Raw genomic sequence first — 26619 nt, 5'->3', positions numbered from 1 at the left:
GCAGTTCGTGGGTTCAAGCCCCGTGTGAGGCTCTGTGCTGATGTCTCAGAGCCTGGAGCATACTTCAGATTCTGTGTCTCCCTCCCTCACTTACCCTCCCTTGCTTACACTCTGTTTCTCTCTCTCTCTCAAAAAACACATTAAAAAAATTTCAAAAGAAGGAAATTAGCTTTTTTCACTCTTTTCTTTTTATTGTATTTATATGTGACGATACATGTTAGCTGACCCTATTGTAATCATTTCACGTATAAATATGTAAATCAAACCATCATGCTGTGTGCCTTAATACTACACAGGGATTGATGTATGTCAATTATTTCTCAGTAAAACTGGAAAAAAGTTTTTTTTTTTTTTAATCAAAAGTTCCTTCAGTAAATTTTGCTATTTTCACACAGTGGAATTCCTATCTCATAGACATAACACATGAGTGAAGAAAATCTGTACTTAAAATTACATTCTGTGTAATTCCATTTGTATAAACGAATAAGCAATAATAAGGTAGAATGCTAGAATAATGGCTACTCTTCATCTGGAAAGGGGATATGAGATGCATTTCTGGGGAACTCTTCATATTCTGTTTATAAGTCTGTGTTCTGATTACACAGGTGTGTTCAACTTAGAGAAAATTCTTCAAGTTGGATTTTTCATTTATGGATTTTTCTGTATTTGTGTTGTATTTCAATAAAAAGCTTACCAAAAATTTTAGAGTATATATAAAGTGGACTTCCTTTTTGTATAGAAAAGGAGGAATAAGTTGTTTTTATATGCTTGCTTATGTATATACATAATATCTAAATTATATAAGAAACTGATACCATGCCTTGCTTGGAGTAGTGAAAGATGAGAGGGAGATTTTTTTGAGATTTAAGGTGAGTTCATCATAGATGGACACATACCACACTTTATTAGAGCTTCTATAAAGGGTGCTGTCCATTACTGATTTTCTGTTACAAGAATGTACCTTGGTATATCATTTCATTTCAGTTTTAAATAAGATTTTCCATGAATTAAACTGATTAAAATGGAATCATCCTTACTGGTAGTTTTCTAAAGGGTGGATAGTGATTTATATTTACATAAAGCTTGTAGATATGTGAATTCATATATATTCTTACAACAGTTATTTTCACAGCTATTAGCTGAGAATTAACTTGATCACTTCTGAAAATATGCACAAAGTAAGGTGATTCAGGTGCCAAAACACTAAATGTGTCTGTTTGCTATCACTGTTTAGCAGCTGTTACCAATCAACGTGGAAACTTTGGTTGGGTATAAGGCACTAACATCCTGGGGTCTGTTAACAACTCTGATTTGTTATATTGCAGTTTTGTCTCTACACTGTTCTCAGTTTTAGTATCACACAAGTTGGTTTTATGTAGGAGTTAGTGAATGGCAAATCCCCCACCTCTTCCTCTGAAAAGGCTTGTTGTCAACAAAATTATTTCTTGGCAAGCAGCAACCTGACATAAACTCTTGTGATTGGTGCAGTTGGCTGGTTGATTACCTGGTTCAGGTTGATTTTTGGTATTAACACATTTTTGCCAGCATATATTTTCTTTCCGAATTAAAATGAACATGTCTATTTAAGTAATTCTGATTTGGACACCACCCAGCTTGAGTGGAAAAGATTGATGAAGTACATACTGTGTTCTCTTAGTTCCTTGTGTTTTAGAGTTCTGTCTTCTTTCCCTCAGGATTTTTTTCAAATCTTTTTAAAGCATTTGGTCTCCTCTGTCTTCTCTCTAGGTGGTTATGTATTTTTCTTTTTTTCTTCCTGCCTTCCTTGAGAAAACTCTATCTACCTGGCTTTAGAGCAAGAAACTGTCTGATTGAATTCTAGCTATTTCTTCAAAAAGAAATTTTTTTAAAGGTGTAAACAGAAAAATTTTTGGATGAATAAAAATGACTTATGTATGTTTATACTGAATGTTATTATAGTCAAGTTTATTTCTTAAAATCCTTATAGAAATATTTTCTGTGATTTTGTTCCTCTATTTTTATCTGTGTTATACTGTTATTTTCATGAGTATTTGTGGACCACTTCCAAATCTTCAAAAGGGACTGACTGTGGCAGAGTGTGACTTCTTGAACTGATGCCTTATATGCAATTGTGCTTATCAAAAAGGAAATGAAGTTCTTTTTGGTGAACCTGAAAGGAACTACAGTGGAGGGAAGACCAGAGATTTATTTCTTTATCTGGTATATTCTTGATATATTTGTTTGATCCAGAAAGAGTACAGAATTTTTGATGTGTGTGTGTGTTTGTAATTTGTAGACCCAGGAATTGCCCGTTACTTTGCTCCTCTGTCTTTAATTAATCAAAATGTTCAGTTTTTTTTTTTTTTTTTCCATACTTACCATAGGTGGAGGAGTTACTGATGGCTATGGAGAAAGTAAAGCAGGAACTGGAGTCCATGAAAGCAAAGCTGTCCTCTACCCAACAGTCTCTGGCAGAAAAGGAAACTCATTTGACCAATCTTCGGGCGGAGAGAAGAAAACACTTAGAGGAAGTTCTGGAGATGAAGTAAGTGTTTATAATCTTCTTTTCAGGTATATGCATAGTAGAAAACCTGTTTCTCATTACTTTCATCCTCTGGCCCTACTTATTACTCCTAACACATTTAGCTTAATTTTAATGTAAACTTGTATTTTTCCCTAGAACAAATTTGGAACAAATTCTGGTCAAAATAGAATTATTTTTGCCTCTTCATTGAATTTTAAAGTCCTCGTGTGTGTGTGTGTGTGTGTGTGTGTGTGTGTGTGTGTGTGTGTAACCATATCCAGTTGCATCTCTGAAATTTCTAAAATTGTATGGAAAATTCAGCCATTATTTTTGAGTTTACTGAGGAACATGACTGTTGGTTCTGAGGTCATCTGATAGCTAGGGACTTGACTTTTTTAAAACATTTTTTATTATAACCACTTCTGAAAGTATGTAGAAGTAGAGAGAATAGTATAATGAGCCCGTATGTACTTATCCTCCATATTTAGGAGCTAATAGATTGCCACATTCTCCAGTCAATTTTTACAAAGTCGTCAATTTTAACAGAACTTTGCTGTACATCATTTTCCTACTAGTCTCCTGAGATAATCTGTAGTGAAGCATGTACATGTCTGCTGGTACACAATAGATGCTTCTTTTCCTTCATTGTGAACTTTGGAGCTCTGGTTTCTTTCTCTTTAAAACAAATATGTCTCTTTTGAGAGTTCAGTAGTACTTTCTATTATTCCCAACCTTCACCTCTGCGTCATCATCCTGCTCCCAGGTTTTATGAAAAATTTATCCTGGGATAGCTCGGTTACCTTCTTTACCTCAACAGCTACCTGTATTTTTGTTGTCTTCCCTTCTATTTTAGAAGAGATATTCTCTCTCCTTCAGCAGCTTCTGGCAGCTGTCTGGGCAGCTTCTGGTCTCTGTCACAGATTTTAAGCCCAGGTCCACAGCTCTGCAGCCTTCCTTTGTTAATTTTCTCTCGTATAATCTGTGCTCACTTTCTATTAGTTTCTTCTTCTCTCCATAAATACTGGGTCTCTTTGACCTACGATGAACAAACTTCTGCTTTAGGTTAATATCCAAATTATAGACTAGAAGAGGACCTTACCATTATACCTTAGTGTGAATTTTCCATGGCACATGTGATATTCTGATAGCAACATAAGAGTCAAGGAAGAAATTCTTGTGGTGTCACCTGCATTTATGGATTTTTAGACCACAGTGCAAGGTTAAGAGATTCTAACCTTTTAGAAAAGCATTACAGGTGACCTGCTCTTGGAAGTGATGCATATTTGAAGCCAGAAAGAAATCGACATGCTTGGGAGAATGGAGAGAGAGGTTAGGGTTCTGAGTATCATCAGGAGAATAAAAGTTTGTGAATATGCTTCTTAGGGAGCAGTTAGTGAAGGAAATATAAGACAAGTTTTTTGTCACTGGTGGTTAAAATTCAAAACCTGATATTTTGGAGATGGAGTAATAGAGGTAACTTTTGGTGATAAAGCATACAATCATTTGAGTTTAAGAGATCTGGGACCCATTACTGAAAACATGGTAGGAGTTGAGAAGCAAATTAAATCAGAGCCCAAAGTAATTAAGGAAATGGACGAATGATGGATATAATGTTGTGGAAAACCAAGTATCACATGTGATCTTCCGAAGCAGAAACAGCCCTCACTAAAGTAACAGTGTGTAAGTTTTGTTTTGTTGTCTCCATGTACTTGACTTCACCTGTCAGATCTTTCCTACTAAGTACAAATCTGTATATAGCAAAATAGTGATGTATTTGTATAGAAATTTTCCTTTATTATTAGGACCTTGCAAAGACATGAAAGAAGTTGTAAAAGAATGTTTGACTTCAAGCTATGAAAAGGAAGTTGTAATTTTTTTTTTTCTTTTTTGGTACCACAGTGCTACACTCTGTTTTGAACTTCACTTTCCAAAGCAGGTCAGAGATTACATTTCTGAAAAATACTGTGATTAGCAAAACTATTTTTGGTGATGTCAAGCACTTGCATAATAAGACAGGCATAAAAGATTAAAGTATGTAGAGAAATTTATAAGTAGTATTGAAATTTAATACACATTAAATGAAAGTTCTAGAAATAAAGTGCTAAAACCTGGCTCTGGTAGATGAACTCTCTTTTTTTTTAATGTTTATTTATTTTTAGAGACAGAGAGCACGCGCATGAGCAGGGGAGGGGCAGAGAGAGAGTCTGAAGCAGGCTCCAGACTCTGAGCTGTCAGCACAGAGCCCGATGCAGAGCTTGAACTCATGAACCGTGAGATCATGACCTGAGCTAAAGTTGGACCCTCAACCACCTGAGCCACCTAGGCACTCTTATATGACCTATCTTTTTTTTTTTTTAATTTTTTTTTAATGTTTATTTATTTTTGAAACAGAGAGAGACAGAGCATGAATGGGGGAGGGTCAGAGAGAGGGAGACACAGAGTCTGAAACAGGCTCCAGGCTTTGAGCTGTCGGCACAGAGCCCGATGCGGGGCTCGAACTCATGGACCACGAGATCATGACCTGAGCCGAAGTCGGCCGCTTAACCGACTGAGCCACCCAGGTGCCCCATGACCTATCTTTTAAATCACCTTCTTCCATTGCTCAGAATATATTCTGTGGTATCATGATGTTCTTAGTCATTTTTTCATAAGTTTTGTGTCATGCGGATTTGCCAACATAAAGTTCTAAAAGTAGTCCTTGCTTTAATTTGCACTTAAATTTCCCCTTGTTGTCTTTTAGTTTCATATGTTAGTAAAATTGTTGTTTAATACCTTCCTTTTAATAAGTTCTCTCAGCACATTAGACCTAATCCTCTATCCAAATATTGTTAAGAGAGTGGAGGTTTTATTAGCAGATCCTCTCTGTTTGCACTGCCCTGTAAGCCAACCCACATGGCACTACCAAGTCTGTGAAGCAGCAGGTATTTTATTCTTTACCCTAGAACAGTGAATTGAATTCCCTATTTTTTTTTTTTTAATGTAAATTTCCAGGGGCACCTGGGTGGCTCAGTCGGTTAAGTGGCTGACTTCCTTGGGTCATGATCTCACAGTTCGTGAGTTTTAAGCCCTGCATAGGACTCCGCTGTCAGCATGGGGCCTGCTTCAGATCTTCTGTCCCCCTCTCTCTCTGCCCGTCCCCTGCTTGTTCTTTTTCTTCCCCGCCCCCCTCAATAAATAAATTTTAAAAATGTAGATTCCCAAAGTATGGCATACTTATAAATGATTCATAAAACCTCAGTTGAAAACTACAACCTAAGTATAATTATACACAAAACACTATGGTTGACATATAGTGGGTTCTAATGCAGTGAGCTTTTGATTCGTTTTCACTATGTAGCTAACCAAGACAATAGCCTTTCTTCTGCTATATTCTGGACTCCTTTTCTCCATATGTTGAGCAAGTTCTGCTAATCTGTCCTCATTTGAGCTTATCTCAGTTTCTACAACTTTGCTCAGAATTTACTTCATTCTTTTGTCAATTTGTAAGATGTTTACTACGTCCAACTAGTTCTACATGATATCTGCCTCTAATTACTTGTGGCAACTAGGAAGAACATACTTCCTGGAATAAAAGAGCCTGAATCAGAACTTATTAGCTCTATGACTTCAGCAAGTTCTTTAACCTCTTGGTGCCTCAATCTGCTCATTTTTAAAATGGCAAGTAATGGGGCACCTGAGTGGCTCAGTCAGTTAAGTGTTCAACTTCGGCTTAGGTCGTGATCTCACTGTTTGTGCATTCGAGCTCCACATCGGGCTTTGTGCTGACAGCTCAGAGCCTGGAGTCTGCTTCAGATTCTGTGTCTCCCTCTCTCTGCCCCTCCCCCACTTGCACTCTCTCTCTCAAAAATGAACATTAAAAAAATGGCAAAAATAATTGCTTCTGCTTCATAGAATTTTCATGACAATAAAATAAGAAATTAAAAAGGAAAAAGGCAATAACCTTACCTGTGGATATTGACAGTGACAACCAGATTCTTCACTGTAATCATGGCAGGACCCACCATATTTTAAATGTTTACAGTGTTTAATTATTGATCATTGAATACATGAAAAGAATTGTTCACTATAACCAGAGAACTTGAAATGCAGAAGAAATATGAGAGGAATGCAATGTACAAGAGACTGAAACATGCATATGTGTGACTTCAAACCTAGAGTAAGAAAAGTCTCCCCTGAGGAGAAGGCAGCTGGCCTGTATATATAAAAAAATACAGAAAATTTGTTAGCAAAGTGCTAGAATAGTCTAGTTTTTTGCAATAATCCTGACCACATCAGACCAAATGGAATGACCTAATCATTCTTTTCCAACCCTAGCATTTATGATTGTAATTTTTGAGCATCTGTTTCAAACAAATGGTGGCCATGAGTTTTGGGAGACATATGAAACTGTTCACTTGGTAGCATGCCAATGAGTCAGTAGAAACATTTGAGTTGGTTAGCCAGCTTTGAAAGGAGCATTTTTATTGGCAGATCCCATGTTGGTTCTTCTTTTACTTATGCTGTGGTTTTGTTAGCCATTATTTTTTTATTCTGCTTTTATATTAGTCTCTTTCCCTAAGAAATGAAGGATGAATTGGAGAAGGAAAAAAATAATAAAATAACAATGCTTATAACCATAATAAATGTTAGGTATCAATTCAGGTCATGAGTTTGAGTAGTAAGATCTAGATATGGTTCATCCTCTGCTGCCTCACACTCACACTCCTGCTGCTGTCTCACCTTATGTCAGTACTATGAATAAAAAGACTAATTTTTCATTTTTAATAAAAATTTTTATTAAACTATGAATATGACTACCCTGAGAACAGGTTTATTTAGGGAAGTGGTGGAAAACCTCTTTAGTTTCTTTGAGAATCCAGAGTTGTTTGATAAGTAGCATTCCATTAGTAAAGTTGGCAGAGAAATTCAAACTTCTGGGGCTAAATTATATATTCTTGAGATGCCTTTTGGCTAAAGAAAGATCTGACTTCCCACAAATAAAATAAATTTTTGCATGTACCTAGAAGGAGTCCAATAATATAATCTAAGTTCTGACATTTAAAGACTCTTTGCCTTTTAAGTGAGAAAAATAGAATATGTTTAGAATTTAAGCTATAGAAAATGGTTACTCAAAAGAGTCCAGGCTTTTTTGTCTAATACTTTGGGGCTAGTATAGGTTAGGTGTTAATCTGTTATACCTTGAATAATTAAAATTAGTTTGTGTTATAAATTATTTTTGTATTACTAATTATTTTTATTCTGATACCCTGTAGTATTTCATTTTTAAATTTATCGTAAAGTTGCTGACATTATAAAAAGAATCCCATTTGGAAATTGATGATAGTCTTCCAAATTAACCACAAAATTGGGGAGTTACACAAATTATATCCCAGGAACAATTATACCCTAGTAACCAATTGAAGTGCATTCTAAGTTACATAAGAATATGTGTACTTTTTGCAAAGCCACATTTATCTATGGTTCCATCAGATGCCTATCTTGGAAGCAGTAGACCTATGATAAAAGACTTATGGTGAAGTTGGAAGCATTTTTCACAGCGGCCTAAAATACAGAAGTTTAAATACTCTTTAGGAAATCACATAAATATAAAAATTTCCTATACTTGAATTGAAAAAGGAAACAAAGTATGTTGTATAGCATAACCATCAACAACACTGGTGGGACCCATCCTTGTTGAAATGATAAAGCAGGATGTGTGTCTATAATCAACTATCCCTTGGGACTTTGGGTTTTCTTCTCTAGTCTTGATTAACTCCTTAATTTTGCCCCCTTTTTTTCAGCCCTGATCTCCAGCTCACTTATATACCCATCTTATGGAATGATCTTAACTGTTACTGGCGTCTTTCCTCATCAGACTGATAGTTTACTTGGGGCTCTAAGTTGTTATAGAACAGTGGAAGAAATGGCTTTAATGGATGTAGTAATTATTAGAATTTTTTACCTCTTTCTGCTCCTAAACTTTGATCATGATGCTCAGCTTCTCACAAAACGGCATGTGTATTACAAATGTTTTTCTCAAATCTTTTTATTTTCTTGTGACCTGAATTGGAATCAGTTACAAATAACCCCAAATATCCCATGCCTTTCTCCTCCCTTAAAGCCTTAATCCACTTTTTTGCCATTTAGAGTCAGGTGTAACTTTTTTTTTTTAAATGTTTGTTTATTTACTTTTGAGAGAGGGTGCGAGCACAAGTGGAGGAGGGACAGAGAGAGAGACATAGAGAGAGAGACACAGAATGTGAAGCAGGCTGCAGACTCCGAGCTGTCAGCGCAGACCTCAGACCCATGAACGGTGAGATCATAACCTGAGCCGAAGTCAGACGCTCAACTGACTGAGCCACCCAGATGCCCCCAGATGTAACTTCTAAACAGAAGAAACCATATTCTTAAAAAAAAATCATGCTTCTTAATCATCTTTTTCATGTGAAGAGCCTCAAATGACTGGAATAATCTCTAAGTAGCAAGTAAAGCATTGAGCTTTACAGATAAAGACTCCCAAAGTACCTCTCTTTTTCAGCTTTTACAGTGCTTTCTCTGCCCCATGAATATATATGGTTTGTATGTAAGAATGGCCCCCTCTCTCCGGCCCTCCCTTCTCTCTCTCAAAAAAAAAAAAATTGGAGATCAAAAGAAATGGAGCTTCTTTTAAAATAGTGAGAAAAAATTATTAGCCTAGAATTCTATGGCCAAATAAAAAGACTCTTAAAAAACTAGGATTAAATATAGACATTTTCATATAAACAAACATGAAAAGCCTTTATTTCTAGAAGACACACTCTTCTATAAGAAGTTATGAATGGATGTTCTAGCTGAGAGGAAATGAAACCAGATGGGAACATGAATCGGTAGGAAAGAATAAAGAACACCAAACCTGGTAAATTAGTTGAGATTTATAGAAACTTTTTTTTTTATCATTCTTTAAAAGACAACTGACTATTTAAAGCAAAAGTAACAGCATTATTTGGTGGAGTTTATAATGTATATAAAAGGGAATATGACCATAATAGCACAAGAGGTTGGGGAGAAACTTTATATTTTAAGGTTGTTACCTTTGTGAAATAGAAAGTAGGAAGTATCAGTTGTGAAGATTTATAATTTCTGATCTTAATGGACTGTGGTAAGTTAAGGATGCATATTGTTAGCTGTAAAGCAACTTCAAAAAGTTAACCACAAAAACAGAAATAAAAAAAAAAACAACAACCTTCCCTGAAAATTCAGTAGAGGAAATAGAACATAATACTAAAATTATTTCATTTACTCAGAAAAAAAAGGGCAAGAAAGGAACAACAGAGCAACAAAGAATAGAAGGGATAAATGTATGATAGATAGAAATTCAGTGTATCAATACTTATGTCAAAGTGAAATGGGCTAAACATTAAGGATTGAGATTATCAGAATGAATTTAAAAAAAGAAGCAATGTTGTCTGTAAGACATATACTGTTATAAACACAGATCTTGAAATTAAAGAATGGAAAAAGATGGTCCTTGTAAACAGTAATCCAAAAGAAACCTGGTATGGCTATATTAATATCAGATGAAGGAGACTTCCAAAGAGTCTTCCTGAATTAAAGGAGGATTTATCATAATGATAAAGGAGACAATTCATTAGAAAGACACAGCGGTTCTTTACATAACGTATATACCTAATAACAGAGCTTCACAATTCATGAAGGGCAAACTGAAAGAACTAATGTGAAAAACAGACAAATCCATAGCCCTTAGTCATCACTGGAGATTATAACCCCTCTTTCTCAGAAATTGATAGAGTAAGTGAATAAAAAAATAAGCAGTAGGGGCACCTGGGTGGCTCAGTTGGTGGGGTGACCAACTTTGGCTCAGGCCACGATTTCGCAGTTTGTGAGTTCGAGCCCCGCATCAGGCTCTGTGCTGATTCCTGGGAGCCTGGAGACTGCTTCAGATTCTACCTCTCTCTACCCCTCCCCTGTCATGCTCTGTGTCTCTCTGTCTCTCAATAATAAATAAATGTTAAAAAAAAAAGTAGGCAGTAAAAATACAGATTATTTGAGACTATCAACTTGACTTATTTAATATTTATAGAATAGTACACCCAACAACTGAAGGACATATATGTTTTCTGAATATGTATGGAATGTTCACCAAGGTAGACCATATGCTGGACCATAAAAATAAATTTAATAAATTTCAGAAGACTAAATATGTCAGAATTGTTCTCTGACCATAATGGAATTAAGTTAGAAATTAATAAGATATCTGGGAAGGCTCTCAAATGTTTGGAAATTAAATAATACAGTTCTAAATACCACGGCTCAGAGAAATCATAAGGATTATGAGAAATCATTTTGAACTTAATGAAAATATAAATGTTAAATTTTGTGTTATATAGCTGTACTAGTACTTAAGTGGGAAACTTCCACTTTTGAATGCCTGTATCAGAAAAGAAGTACAAATTCAGTTATCTGAGTTTCTACACTACAGTATTAGAAAAAGAAAGACCAAAGTGTAAACAAAAGTAAATAGAAAGGAGGAAATAATAAAGATAAGAGCAAAAATCAAGGAAATAGAAAACAGCACAGAAAATTCACAAAATCAACCATGGTTTGTCAGAGAATTAATAAATTGATAGGCCCCTAGCAAGACTCATCCAAGGAAGAAGGAAGACACAAGAATTAACAATATTTGGAATGAAAGAGGGAACAAGGGATATCATTCAAGATTCTAAGGACATTTGAAAAGACAATAAGAATATTTAGGGGCACCTGGGTGGCTCAGCCAGTTAAGCGTCTGACTTCTGCTCAGGTCATGATATCATGGTTTGTGAGTTTGAGTCCCGCGTCAGGTTCTGTGCTGACAGCTCAGAGCCTGGACCCTGCTTCGGATTCTGTGTCTCCATCTCTCTCTGTTCCTCCCCTACTCATACTCTCTCTCTATCTCAAAAATAAACAAACATTAAAAAAAAGTGTTTTTTAAATGAACATTTAGAATACGTTTATACCAATAAATGTGATAACTTAGGTACAATAGACAAATTCCTTGAAAAATAGTTCATCAGAACTGGCTCAAAATTAGGAATATAAAATCAACCAGCCTGTATCTATTAAAGATACTGAATTTATAATAAAAAACATTTCCACAAATAAAACTCCAGGCCCAGATGTCTTCACTGGTGAATTATACTAAACGTCTAAGTAAGAAATATTAATAATCTTTTTTTAAATTTTTTTAATCTTTATTTATTTATTTATTTATTTATTTATTTATTTTCAACGTTTATTTATTTTTGGGACAGAGAGAGACAGAGCATGAACGGAGGAGGGGCAGAGAGAGAGGGAGACACAGAATCGGAAACAGGCTCCAGGCTCTGAGCCATCAGCCCAGAGCCCGACGCGGGGCTCGAACTCACGGACCGCGAGATCGTGACCTGGCTGAAGTCGGACACTTAACCGACTGCGCCACCCAGGCGCCCCAATCTTTATTTATTTTTAAGAGAGACAGAGTGCAAGCGGGGGAGAGGCAGAGAGAGGGAGACACAGAATCTGAAGCAGTCTCCAGGCTCTGAGCTATCAGCACAGAGCCCAACACAGGACTCAAACCCACAAGCTTTGAGATCATGACCTGAGCCGAAGTCGGACGCTTAACCGACTGAGCCACCTAGGCACCCCAGAAATAATAACAGTCTTATAGAAACTCTTTCAGAAAATAGAGAAGGAAATACTTAATTCATCTTTGAGACCAGAATTTGCCCCACATCTAAATCTGTCAAGGACATGATAAAAGGAGAATATTACAAGTCAGTCTACCTCATGAACATTGACATTAAAGTCCCCAACAGTCTTGGAAAATTGAATCTAACCTAAGAAGAAAGCTAACATATTAACAGCCAAATTAGGCTTATGTATGGAATATAAGGTTTGTTCAGGTATCAAAAATGAATTTATTAAATTCACTGCATTAAGAGAATAAAAATGATACAATTATCAGTACATTGAGAAACCTGTTTTGACAAAAGGCAACATCCATTCATGATAAAAACTCTTAACTTACTTGGAGTAGAAAATAGTTTCTTCGGTTCAATAAAGAAAACAAATGAAAAATTCACAGCTAGCGTCGCACCTAATGATGAAAGTTGAACACTTTCCCTGTAAGATTGCAAAGGATATAATGATGTCCATTTTTATAAGCGATGAATCATGGGAATCTATCCTCAAAGCCAAGAGCACACTGTATATGCTGTATATTAGCTAACTTGACAATATATTAAATAGATAAATGGAAAAAAAGATGTCCACTTTTATCCCACTGTTCATAATTACATTGGAGATCCTAGTTACGTAATTTTGTCAAGAAAAGAAAGAATAAAATTCAAAAGGTAGTACAGTAGTCTTTAAACACAGATAATGTGATTATCTAAGCAGCGCAATACATAAAAATCAGTTGTATTTCCATATACTGGCAGCAAATAAATGGAAACTGAGATGTTAGAAAATGTTATTTATAATGGCATCAGAATACATAAAGTATTTCAGAATAAATTTAACAAAAATCATATAAGATCTCTAAAAACTACAGAATATACTCAGAAAAATTAAAAACACCTACATAATAGAGATATATCTAGTTTATGATTTGAATAAGGAAACTTTAAGATACCCATATTCCCCAAATTGATTTATATTTGCACCTCGATCACAGCCAAAATCACAGGGGGCTTTTGGATAGAAACTGACAATTGGAGTCTAAAATTTATATGGCATTGCAATGGATATGGCAGGGTGAATCCAATTTTGAAAGGAACTGAGTTGGAAGACTTGTACTACCTAATTTAAACTCTTGCTATAAAATGACAGTAATAAAAAAATGTAGTATTGGCATGAAGACTGGCATATAAAATAATAAAACAGAACAAAGAGTATAGCAATAGACTTACCTATTAATAGTCAAAGGCACCAATGGAGAAACAGACATCTTTTCAATAATTGATGTCTGTAGGGTCAACATGAGGTAAAAACCTTATACTATATGCAAAAATTAATTCAAAATGCATCTTAGGCTTAAAGGTAAAACCATAATCTTCTGGAGGAAAACAGGAAGCTTTGGAGTAGGCAAAGATTTCTCAGTATACAAAATACACCAACCATAAAAGAAAAAAATTGATAAATTGGACTTCATCAAAATTAAAAGCTGTTCTTCAAAAGACACCATTAAGAAAATGGAAATAACTAAATGTTAAAAGGTATATATGTGTAAAGGATTTTGTACAGAAGTTTACAAATGATGTTAAATATCTATTACCTGTGTGTTTCTTTAAAAATTGTTTTTAATGTTTATTTTTGAGAGAGAGAGAGAGAGAGAGCTAGCAGGGGAGAGGCAGAGAGAGAGGGAGACACAGAATCCAAAGCAAGCTCCAGGCTCTGAGCTGTCAGCACAGAGTCCAATGCAAGGCTCAAACTCACAAACCATGAAATCATTACCTGAGCCCAAGTTGGATGCTTAACCACCTGAGCCACCCAGGCACCCCTGCATGTGTGTTTCTATAGGATTTACCCCATTGTGTTAAAGTCATTTTTTTGCAGGCTTTATTTTCCTCCAGACACCTGACATTCAGAAGTGTTGCTTATTTTGGATCTCTGGAAATAAGCCTAGTACCCAACACATAACTGGCACACAGTATATATTTTTTGAATTGTACTAAATTATTTTTATCTTCAAAGTGAAAGTATTCTAAGAGAATATAAAGGCAAATAACTTTTTAAAATAGCCTTTGCGTTATTTGTCTATTCTACAAGTTAGATTTTCAGGACACATTGAACATTGTTTAGCCCAGGATTCATCTTTTCTCTCTGGTTTAATAATCTAGGAAATTAAATAAAAGATGCCTATTTGGGGGGCTCCTGGCTGGCCCAGTCAGTAGAACATCAGACTCTTGATCTCGCCATTGTGAGTTTGAGGCCCACATTGGGCGTGGAATTTACTTTTTTTAAAAAGATCCTTGTTTGGTTAGGAACTGTTGCTATGGAAAATATTTGTGATACACACATCAATTTTAGACCTAAGTCATTCTCTGAGGGAAAACAGATGAACCTCTTATTTTAACAAAGGATATCTTTGCTGTGCATATGAAAGCAGTTGTGGCTGGATTCATTCTTTGTCTTTTCTTCCACATAGTGACATTCTTATAATACCCCATCAACATTGGTATAATTTTCCACTCAGAATGAAGTTATTTCTTCTCAGTGTGTTTCTGACCAATGCATTTTCTGGTTAGAGATACTGTTGCTTTTTAGAGCTAGGTGGTTGGTTACTAACTATTAGAGATAGCAAGCACTTTTGGTCTTGAAATTGAACTTGAGTTTCATAGGTGGTAATGTACACATGTAGAATGGATTTACCAAAATATATCTCCCTCTTTAGGGCTCTGGCGCCATGTTTGGTGTTAGCTTTCAAGCTCAAAGTACCCACAAATATAGCAGTCCTTTGGTATTCCTTTGTCTTTGGGTACACCTACCTCATACAACCTTCCTTTTCTTTTGTTATTTCTTTGGGTTTTGTTCTTTTGGTTTTTGGTTTTTTCGGTTGCCTTTTGTTTTTTGGGTTTTTGGAGTCTTTTGTTTTTTGTTTTGCTCTCATTTCTTTTTCTTTGTATATGCATTTTCTTAGCTCATTTATAAAACATTTGAATCCTTAGGATTATCAAATTGCGTTTATCTAATGGTTAAATTTGGAATTGGGCATTAAAATCATAAAAAGAGCAAGACAGTGCAAATAAGATTATTCTCTTATAAAAGTGTGATTGATTCATATATGCTCTATGGATATTATTTTTTAAAAATAATCAAGATCTGTATTCACTGTTCTTTTTTCTTTTGTCAAAAGGCTGATGTTAGAAATATTCATTTCCCTGCTCCCATAACATAAAATATAATAAAGTTCCATGTTACTCTTTTCATTTTCTTTTTTTCATCTTATGGAGTGACCAGTATAATGCATATTACTGAGTTGAATATGAACTAGATAAAAGTACTATCATGACCTTTCTAATATCCAGGTGCTTTTAAAAATGTTTATTTCGGGGCGCCTGGGTGGCGCAGTCGGTTAAGCGTCCGACTTCAGCCAGGTCACGATCTCACGGTCTGTGAGTTCGAGCCCCGCGTCAGGCTCTGGGCTGATGGCTCAGAGCCTGGAGCCTGTTTCCGATTCTGTGTCTCCCTCTCTCTCTGCCCCTCCCCCGTTCATGCTCTCTCTCTCTGTCCCAAAAATAAATAAACGTTGAAAAAAAAAATGTTTATTTATTTTTGAGAGAGGGCAAGTAGGGGAGGGGCACAGAGAAGGGGACAGAGGATCTGAATCGGGCTCTGCCTTGCTAATAATAGCAAGCCCAGTGTGGGGCTCAAACTCATGAACCACAAGATCTTGACCTGAGCCAAAGTCGGGTGCTCAACTGACTGAGCCACCCAGGTGCTCCTAATATCCCGGCTTCTACTTGAAACATTTATTTATAAGCAATTCCTATTTTTATTTTATTTATTCCTACTTTTATATCTAATTATGTTGTACTTACAGGTTTGTCTTTAAAAACCTTTAGAAGGTCCATATTCCAATCAAACCTGTAATTTTGTCTCTAGATAAATTTCTGGCTTTATTTCCCTTTATACTTTTTATCTTCCTTCTCCAGAAACATCTAATTATTCAAATTTACCTTATATTCTCCTTCCCTAAATACTTTTGCTAAAACCATTCTTCAGTCTTAAATGCTTTCTTCATAATTCTGCCTTTTATGGTTCTACTTTTTTCTCATGGCTTACACCACATCACATTGGCTATAGAGAAACCTGCATAATCTTGTTTGTCAGCCCTAGTTCCCCTAAACTTCAGTCTCTGTTTTGTTTCTTTAGTGCATTTTACAATATTTATGCCTTGTTTCTAGTCTTAATACATTTCTGAAATTATGCTAAATATGGTGGATAAAGTACTCATTGAGATATGTGTTTGTATGTTCCTAACTTTACAGAGCTTATAGACTTAAACACAGAGTTTTTTATAGAATGAAGCATAAGGTTCTGTGGGTGAATATAAAAATAAATGGCCAGTATGAGTGGGGTACATCCTTTGATAAGACATTCTGGAGGAGATCATATATTTTAAAAGAATTGGTTTTATATGTGTGAAAGTTTTGTTTCTACGTGTAAGTCTTTAATATATCTGAATTGTTTGGTGTGAGGAAAATGTTTTTAGTTTTTCCCCTTTGGAAAGTCGGTTCTGCTGCCATCCATATAACATAGTGAGTTCCTGCTTGAGTCTGTTTCTGGACTCTGTACAATTTTCCATTCACCTATTTGTTATTGCTGTGCTAGTTCATTATGATTTTATTTACTGTTTTACTTTTAAGTTCTGGTAGTGGCAGAACCAATCTCTATTCAGTGTTCTGTGTCTGAATTGTCTGGAACCCTTACTCTTTTCATATTAATGCTATTTTTTTTTTCAGTTAAATGCTCTGATTTTTATTGCTGGTGTGCAAAAGGGTTATTTTTTTTTAAAGCAGATGTTGCTATTGTATACCCTATTACCCCTTTATTAGTTTTATTAGTTAGAGTAGCACAAGCTGTTGTAAAAAACTCACCCCAAACTTTCTGTGACTTAACACAATAAAAGTTTATTTCTCACTTACCTAACAGTTCAGTGCTATTATTTCTGATTAGTGGGTACTTTCAAAATCTATACCGTATTTATGTCCTGTTTTCATTCATATACTTTTTGACTCCCCCCCCCCCCACCATGTTCGATGTCACTAGAAGTTTGACTCCTTTATATTTCTTTTTAAGGGGCCAGATTTGGATGTTGTTCAATATCTATTTGATTTTACTCCACTAGATTCTCTTCTATTATGAATTTCTTCTATTTTTCAACGTTTTTTATTTTATTTTTGGGATAGAGAGAGACAGAGCATGAACAGGGGAGGGGCAGAGAGAGAGGGAGACACAGAATCGGAAACAGGCTCCAGGCTCCGAGCCATCAGCCCAGAGCCCGACGCGGGGCTCGAACTCACGGACCGCGAGATCGTGACCTGGCTGAAGTCGGACGCTTAACCGACTGCTCCACCCAGGCGTCCCTCTTCTATTTTTCTTACATTTACAATGTTTGGTTTTTTCAAGTTACTCTTTTCTTCTTTTTTAAAACGTTTTTTTCTTTTTCTTTCTTTCTTCCTTTTTTTTTTTTTTTTTTTGAGAGAGAGAGAGAGAGCACGCACATGAGCAGGGGAGAGGGGCAGAGGGAGAGAAAGAGGGAATCTTAGCAGGTTCCACATTCAGAGTGGATCCTGATGCAGGGCTCAATCCCATGACCCTGGGATTATAACCTGAGCCCAAATCAAGAGTCGAATGCTCAACCGACTGAGCCACCCAGGCGTCCCACAAGTTACTTGAGTTGAATATTTTTAGTTATTATTGAATGCTATAAATTTTTTTCTAAGACTCCCATTAGCTATATCCATATTTTGATATACAAAAATTTCTCATTTTGTATTATAATAGTCTTTTGGTTTCCTGAGCTTTTCTCCTTAATCCATGTGTTATAGAGGGTAGGGTAGTTTCATTTCATGAAATTAGGGAAAGTACTTAGTGTTGATTTCACAATATTATTGCATTGTAGTGAGAAAGCATAATCTATAAAAGGTAAGCAAAGGAGACATAAATATAGCTACAGTAGAAATGTTTAAAATTATCCACCGAATGGGTATACTGGCCTCAGATTGTATGTTGATTGTATCCTCAGGCTGTTACCAAGATGATGCCAACCATTTTCAGGTGTTCCTTAGATACAAGAACCACTTTTTCAGAAGTCTTCTCCCGCCTCCTCCATACAGGCTTCCCTTGGACATCCATTTGGCCAGCCTGAATCATATGCCAAGTGATTGGGAAAGGAAAATAGGATTACCATTTTTACCTTGTTTTAATTAGAATCTACCTCTGAGGTCAAGATGGGGTCTTTATCTTTGATCCACACTGTGGAAGGAGTGAATACATTAAAAATGTTGGAAGGAAGAAGCTAAGAGGTAGGAGTAGTATGGATGTTGGTTAGACATCCCAGACATCCCAATATAGTCTTCTACAATTGCCTCCTACTTGCCTCATTTCAGTATGCCTTGAGCATCAGCAAATTGATTGGAAGGGATAAAGAGGATGATACATGGCATTCTGTTAGGAGAGCTTCTGTTATTTCTTTTTTTTTTTTTTAATTTTTTTTAATGTTTATTTATTTTTGAGACAGAGAGAGACAGAGCATGAATGGGGGAGGGACAGAAAGAGAGGGAGACACAGAATCGGAGGCAGGCTCCAGGCTCCAAGCCATCAGCCCAGAGCTGGACGTGGGGCTCGAACTCAGGGACCGCAAGATCGTGACCTGAGCTGAAGTCGGACGCTTAACCGACTGAGCCACCCAGGCGCCTCCTGTTATTTCTTTTTAAATGCCCTTTGACACAGCTCAGTTATTTCCAATTTTTACAATGTGAATTCCACAGTTTGTTGTAACTTTTAAGTTTTTCTCATGAGAATTTTTCTTATATATATAGGTTTGTAATTTTTGATAATGAACTCATCTTCTGTGGGACTACTTTTCTTAGAAGTCTTATTTCTTTAGATCAGCTTTGACTTTGTGCAGGGACCAAATACATTCACTGTTTCTGGATCAATTTTTATATGAATCGCTGTGCTTGGAATTCTGTGTCACGTGAACCTAATGATTTTTCACGGATGACTGTTTTCCCACTCATAACTGTAGACTCTTTGCTGCTCCATTGGCCTGGTAGGCAGAGTTTTTCTGGTCCCCATTTTACAGATGGAACAAACCTTTGTGACTTTCTTTAGCTTTATACATATAGATCATTTCCATCTCTTCCTGAGCCTGAATCCTGGAATCTCTTCCCTAGTCCTTAGCTATTAAGGCCTCTAACCTGGTTTTTTTTTTTTTTTTACCCCTCATGAGCCATTTCACTTAAACTCCATCAGTGCTTTGACTTTGAGTTTGGTCTTCGTTATTGGCATTTCTGGTTTAGCTCGTGCTTGATACCTAATTTCTGTTTTATGAGTGATTTCATGAATTTGGAGCATGAGGGGAGGGCCTTTTTATGTTGGCTTAGTTCATAACATTAATCAGAATTATAAGTTCCATTTAAACTAAATTTATTTTCAATATGGTAGTTTTTTTTCTCCTTCTCTCTTAATTTTTGCTGGCCTTTATTTTTGTATACATACTTTTCCTTCCTGAAGTCTTTGAAATCCATAACAAGAGTTTTGATTGCTACTTTTTAGACATATTATATGTTTCAAAAATTTTGTTTTTTCTTAAGGGATGGAGTAGATTACAACTCTCTCGAACCAAAATTTTATGTGGAAAGGTAGCAAAAGGCAATGATGAAAGATGTGCTCGCCCCTCTTGATCTGTATTTCTGAAATGTTATTTTGTTCTCTTTAAGTTTTTATAAGGTAGAGATTTACTTCTGCTTAAAAACTTTCATCTTTACCCAAACTTTGTGCGTCTTATGGAATAGTTTATTTTTCCAATATACTTTAGAGGAAAAAAAAAACCTTTCTGTTCCCAGCCTGCTCATGATATCCAACTCCTGTTGCTTTGGCTCAGAGTTCCATTCTACCTCATGATAAACACCTTCGTATCTCATTATATCTTAAATTCTGTAAGCTCTAGGAGCCGACTTACAGAGGAAACTTACTGTACTATCTAAATGAGCCATGACAAGCCTGGGAGTGGAATTCACTGCTGGGAAGTAGACCAGGTGGTATTAAAGGGGTTTGTTCCATGTGGTAATTGCTCAACCCACTAATACTGAAGTAGAAACTGGAGGAGTGAACCTTTTTGGCTACTAATTTCCTGAAGAGATAAGACAGTCACACTGTGCTTGTGTATTTCTATCTTTCCATGTAAAAAATGTGCTTCAGGACTTTTCTTGTTATTTCTGGGTCTGATTTTTTGTTTTACTTTTATTTTGTTGGCAGGCTTACTGTAATTAAAACCCTCAGTATTAAAATTCTAAGACACCAGGAGGTGGGTTAAATTGTTACACTATTAAATAGACTCTACAGCTCTTCTCGCTAGGAGTGAAGTAATATTGTTCAAAGATGTCAGTAATTTCCAGATGTGCAAGAGAGACTAATCAGAGTGTTTCTTTACCAAAACAAACACACACATTCTAGTTGGGTCTGTGCTAATTAAGAGTATTTTCCTCTCATTTTATTGTTACTTTATTGGTTAGAAAGTATCCAAATAATTGCACTACATACACATACACACACACACACACACACACACACACACTCTCTCTCTCTCTTTTATGCATTTGTCATATGCAAACAATAGAAATATTTTGACATGGTTGTGTTAGGGCAGGTTTCATATAGGGATAGTGTGGGTAAATACCCTCTTCTTCCCAGTCACCATCCTGGAAAGTACTGATGGACTCCAGAGCAAGAAAAGCCCTAGAGACCATTTATAACCCATCTCTTTTATCACTAAGTTGAGAGCTATTTTAGCAAATGGCAATTGTTGTCACTTTCTTTGGATAAAAAATAAATTAATTCTGTTTTTGTGCAGGTAATCGGGTCACTTAATTTTGAGCCAATAAATACAGAAGGAATAGGTAAATTTAGTAAGTGTTTCATAAAATAAGTTCCTTATTATTTGATTCTCAGTTGAGGTATTTTCTTCCTTTTTTTCAACCCCCCAAATCTCTCCATTCCTCCATCCCCCTCTTTGTGGTTTTGAACATAATGCTTTTAGTGAGTCCATAGGCCCAGGAATTGTGTTTATCATGTTTTAGTACTTGGGATTGAGTAGAATTTACACACTGAGTTTCGAATAAAGTGACTTCCCTTTGAAGTTAACTCTGGGTGTCACCAGCAGTTGAAGGAGTTTCTTCTCATCCTACCACTTTTTAGCTTTAGTGCTTACCTGTTGCATCCTTCTAATAATTACATCTTTGTTTTCAGTTTTAAATCATAAGATAGTTCCAGAGCTGTGTTTGGTCTTTATTTTAAACTAACACCAGAGTACCCCTATAGTCACCAGTCACCGTTTAGGTAAGTTGATGATTCCTTTATTCCACCCAAGATTTTTATTTAAAATCGAGCAGTTAGTAATTTACTTGCTTTTTAGGTCAGAGGAATCCTGACATCTGTGTTATTCCTTTTTCATCTCAGCTTCTTAAAGAAGTGCTATAAATAGAGGCTTTCAACTTAGAAAGCACTGTGTATTTCATTGACTAGAACTGAACTGTAGGCTAATAAAAAGTACCAAATGAAAATATTATGGTATCTTATTGCATTCTATTGTAGATGTAATGTAGTGTGAACAGTAGTAGCTTTGATTCATTGTAAATCCCATCTGAATACTGACAACATGGTTAAAAATATCAGGAGATAAATCCCAAAGGTCACATTTGTGGGAAGGCTCATTGTGCATATGCAAGACCTTATTTCATTATTTAAAAAATAGCGGTATAGCTCATAAGGTAGGGCAATGTTCTAGCCTCTGACAGGGATAGAGGGAACATGGGAGGTGAGTGGCTGCTGAATTATGATAGTTTTGCAGTTGAGATTCTTTTTCTGTTTTAGCTCTGTTTCTAAGCTTTTTTCCATGAATGGTAGTGATCACTTCATAGGCAGTTTCCCCTTGGATCAGTTTTGCAGCAGATTAGAAGCTGATAAAGACCTGAGATTTAAAATGAGCTCACTTTCAATTATATTAAAATGAGGAATTTTTAATGAAAAACAAAGACCATTTATGTTGTTCCACATGCACAAAATGGAGTACTTGATATTTCTTCAAAGTTACATGCTAGACATGATCTTATAACATCCTTAAAGGAAGTCCATTTACTTATAGTAGGGCAGAGGTTCCCAAACTCTCTTGGTTTCAGTATAATCAGTAAATTTTTCATGACTTCTTGGCCAAAATAAATACCCAACAGTTCCTAATAGTGATTAAGTTCACACAATTTAAATATTTGTATTCTAATTACTTAACTTATTGATTACTTAAAAAATAATAGAGATACTTTGAATGAAAAAATAACATTTTAATTTCATTCTTAAATCACCACTTTAACTTACTAATGGGGTGTGTGCTCGTTGGGTGCTGCAGTTTTTCACATCTTAGTTGCTTTTAATCACAATAACCATCAAAAACTCAGTTTCACAAAGATAGATTGTCTCATGAGAAGGTATATCATCATCTAGTGTTGAAACTATAAACTACGTTGAGCTAGTAATTTTCACATTGTCTGACAGATGTCACTATGTTTCCCCCAGAAATTTAAAATATTTTGCAGTGCACCTGTGAGTTCGCCTGGTGCTTTGGGGACTGTGGTAGTATCATAAAGAGTAAGATTAGCTAATAATAAGTATTGATGGCATCTTATTAGTTCAAGAGTAACTATGCCCTGCCAAACTGTAGGGGAAGTGAGTAAATTGTATACTTGCAATTAACAGACTCTTCATCTACCTATGGGGAGACAGCATGACATATTAATTAAGAACAATGGCTTTCAAATTCCTTTGACTTTGACCCCAGTACAAAAACATTTTACATCTCCCTGTCCTGTTCTGTCTTCTTTCTTGCTCCTCCCCTCTTTTCATGTCTCTCTCTTTCACTCTCTCTCTCTCTCTCTCTCTCTCTCTCTCTCTCACACACACACACACACACACACACACACACACACACACACAGTTAACTGAAACATGCGTTTAACAAAATAGTGCATTTACTAAGACTCTGGGACCTGGTTTGGTTTTAAAATAGCCTTCACCATTTCCTATCTGTACCATGAGCAAGATATTTAACCTCTCAATTAATGAGAGTATTAAATAACTCTCAATTAATGAGAGTTTCCTCATTTATAAAATGGGAATTAATAATCTACAGTGTTGAGGGGATTAAATAAATGTATGTGAAACACTTCAAACAGACTTTGGCTATTAATTACTGATGTATTATTTATTACTAAAATATTAATTGAATAATCTCAATGAATAATCCCCAAATATCCTAATGAGGTTAGTACATTACGGAATTAGAAGAAAACCATTAGTAGCTTCAACCTCTAAAAATGGTACTGTATATAGGTAAAAGACCAAGTTTTTTTCTGGGTTTTACTCCTAGGCAGATAAATTTTGTAGCACTTACCAAAGATATTTTGCATTTACCTTTCTGAGTTTGGATCTAGTTGAGAGTTAGAGAAGTCAGAAAAGGGAGATGAAAATAATGTTTATACTGATAAAGCTGATCAGAATACATGACTTTATATTTGCAGCCAGGGGCCTTTCTAATATTTTACTCCAGAATTAGATCTACCCATTAGCACAGCTGAATAACTACATTTTACTATAGAATAGTAGTATAGAATAACTACTATTTTACTATATGGCAGAGAGCAGAACAGGATGACTTTCTACATAGACAAATCAGAGGAAAGGAGGGCACAGGGGGCTGAAACAACCATGGCCATCCCTCTTCCCCCTGTTTCTTTGTTTCTTTGTGTTTTTTTTTCCTGTCTTTTAATAAATGTCTGGAATAGTACCTATGTCTCAGGAACCATACTGGACGTTAATAATATAATTTTGAACAAGATGTGTTCAGTCCCTGTCTCTAAAACCCTAGTGAGGAGAGTACACATTACACAAATAATTTAATTACAATTGTGATGTCTAACTAACAAAAAGTGTAGTATTAAATGAAAATTATAACAGAGTCTGAACTAATCTGCAGTGATCTTCCTTGTGAAGTGGCATTTAAAACCTAAGGAATGAGACTGATGTCAGCAAAATGATGGCATAGGAATTTCTAGCACTCTTACCCCTGCCAGAAATATCAATTTGAATAACAGTCTCTGTGCAAAAATACCTTCACAGGAACCAAGGATTCATGTGAGGCATTATAGCATCTGCATAAAACACAGAAATAAGAAAAGACACACTGAGGAGGGTAGAAAAGATAGATTCACACTACTCCCATCACTCCTCCTCCAAGCACAGGCAGTATGGTACTTGCATGAAAGCAGACAAACAAAACAGTGGAACAGAATTGAGAGCCTGGAAATAAACCCCTGCACAGTACAGTCAACTAATATTTGACAAGGGTGCCAGGAATACTCAATGGGGAAACATTAGTCTCTTCAGTGAATGTGGTTGGGAAAACTGGATATTCTCATGCAAAATAATGAAATTGGACATCTGTACCACACACAATTAATTTGGTATGAGTTAAAGACTTAAATGTAAGACCATAAAGTGTAAAACTACTAGCAGAAATAGGTAAGGGGAGCGTTAAATCCTGATCATTGGTCTTGGCAATGATTTTTTTTATGTGATGGCAAAAGCTAAAGCAACAAAAGCAAAAATAAATAATTAGGACTACATCAACCTAAAAAGCTTCTTTATGGCCAAAGAAACAATCAACAAAGTGAAAAGGCCACCTTTGAAATGGGAGAAAATACTGCAAACCATCTATCCGATAAGGGCTTAAATACATAAGGAATTCATATAATGCAACAGCAAACAAAACAATCCCCCAAAAACAAAGCATCTGAGTTTTTAAATGGCAAAGGAATTGAAATAAACATTTCCAAAGAAGACAAAAATGGCCAATGGGTACATGAAAAGATGTGCAGTATCGCTAATCATCAGGTAAATGCAAATCAAAGACACAATGAGATATCACCTCATACTTGATAAAATGGCTGTTAATGAAAAGACAAAAGATGACATACAAGTGTTGGCAAGTCTGTGGAGAAAAGGGAACCCTTTTGTACTATAGATAGAAATGTAAATTGGTACAGCCACTATAGAAAGCAATATGGAGATTCCCAAAAATATTAAAAATAGAACTGCCATATTATTCATCAATCCTACTTCTTTGTGTTATCTGAAGGAAATGACACTATTTCAAAGAGCTATCCATATTCTCATGTTCATTGCAGTGTTATTTACAATAGCCAAGACATGGAAAACAATATGTCCATCAATGGACTAGGTATAGAACATATGGTATAGGTATATACAGTGGAATATTATTCAGCCATAAAAAAGGAAATTCTCTCTTTTACGATCCTATGGGTGGACCTTGAGGACATTATGCTAAGTGAAATAAGTCAGACAGAGAAAGACAAACACTGTATGTTCCCACTTTTTTATGAAGTCTTAAGAAAACTGAATTCATAGAAATGAGTTAGAATGGTATTTGTGTGTGGTAATCATTTTGCAGTATGCACATGTGTCAGATCATCATGTAGTACACCTTAAACTTATATGTTATATACCGATATTTCAGTAAGCTGAAGAAAGTAAACTTTTTTAAAGTAAATTTTTAAAGATTCAAATAAAAAAAAAACCTGAGGAATGAGTAGGAGTGCCATATTACTAAATGGGGGCCAGTAAAGGATTAGAAGAGGAGAAGAATATTCCAAGCAAAGGAATCAACATGAACAGAGGTCCAGTGGTGGCAACAAGCTTAGTTTATTTGAGGATCTGAAAGAAAGCTAGTGTGGGAAGTGTAGACAATGGGTTTGAAAATATCCAAGATATGTGAAGATGGCAGGACTTACATCATGTGGGATCTTTTAGCCTGGGTCAAGGATTTTACACATAAATCTTGAGAGAATTGGCTTAGTTTTAGTTTCCTGCTCCATCTTTAATGTTGAATTTTACAATTTTGATGTAACATGTGTTCACTTACATGGATGCACTATTTCTGAATAATTTCTCACTTCCTTTCCCATTTTCCCTTTGAGACTTTGTTCTTTAAGAAACACAGTGAAAAGCCTCTGGTTTTATTTGGAATTAAATTAGTCTTTAAAGTTATTGCTTTCAACTGCTAGGAATTTACCCAAGGGATACAGGAGTGCTGATGCAAAGGGGCACTTGCACCCCAGTGCTTATAGCAGCACTTTCAACAATAGCCAAATTATGGAAAGAGCCTAATTGTCCATCAACTGACGAATGGATAAAGAAGATGTGGTTTATATATACAATGGAATACTACTTGGCAATGAGAAAGAATGAAATCTGGCCATTTGTAGCAACATGGATGGAACTGGAGAGTGTTATGCTAAGTGAAATAAGTCAGGCAGAGAAAG

General features: G+C 35.7%; 1 protein-coding gene across 13 annotated transcripts in view; it reads left to right on the top strand.

Moving 5' to 3' along the window:
* Window positions 1-26619, top strand: part of ERC1 (ELKS/RAB6-interacting/CAST family member 1) — a 515425-nt gene that overhangs the window by 283358 nt on the left and 205448 nt on the right. For all 13 annotated transcript variants that reach the window (XM_023256613.2, XM_023256607.2, XM_023256611.2 and 10 more), the window contains one exon: window positions 2364-2524. In XM_023256613.2, the coding sequence (XP_023112381.1) occupies window positions 2364-2524 (161 nt within the window). The remainder of the gene's footprint in view (window positions 1-2363; window positions 2525-26619) is intronic.

Source organism: Felis catus, chromosome B4 (assembly GCF_018350175.1).
Source record: "Felis catus isolate Fca126 chromosome B4, F.catus_Fca126_mat1.0, whole genome shotgun sequence".
Classification (NCBI taxonomy): domain Eukaryota; kingdom Metazoa; phylum Chordata; class Mammalia; order Carnivora; family Felidae; genus Felis; species Felis catus.
Note: the sequence above shows the minus strand (reverse complement) of the source record. Positions and strands in the feature narration are given on the sequence as shown.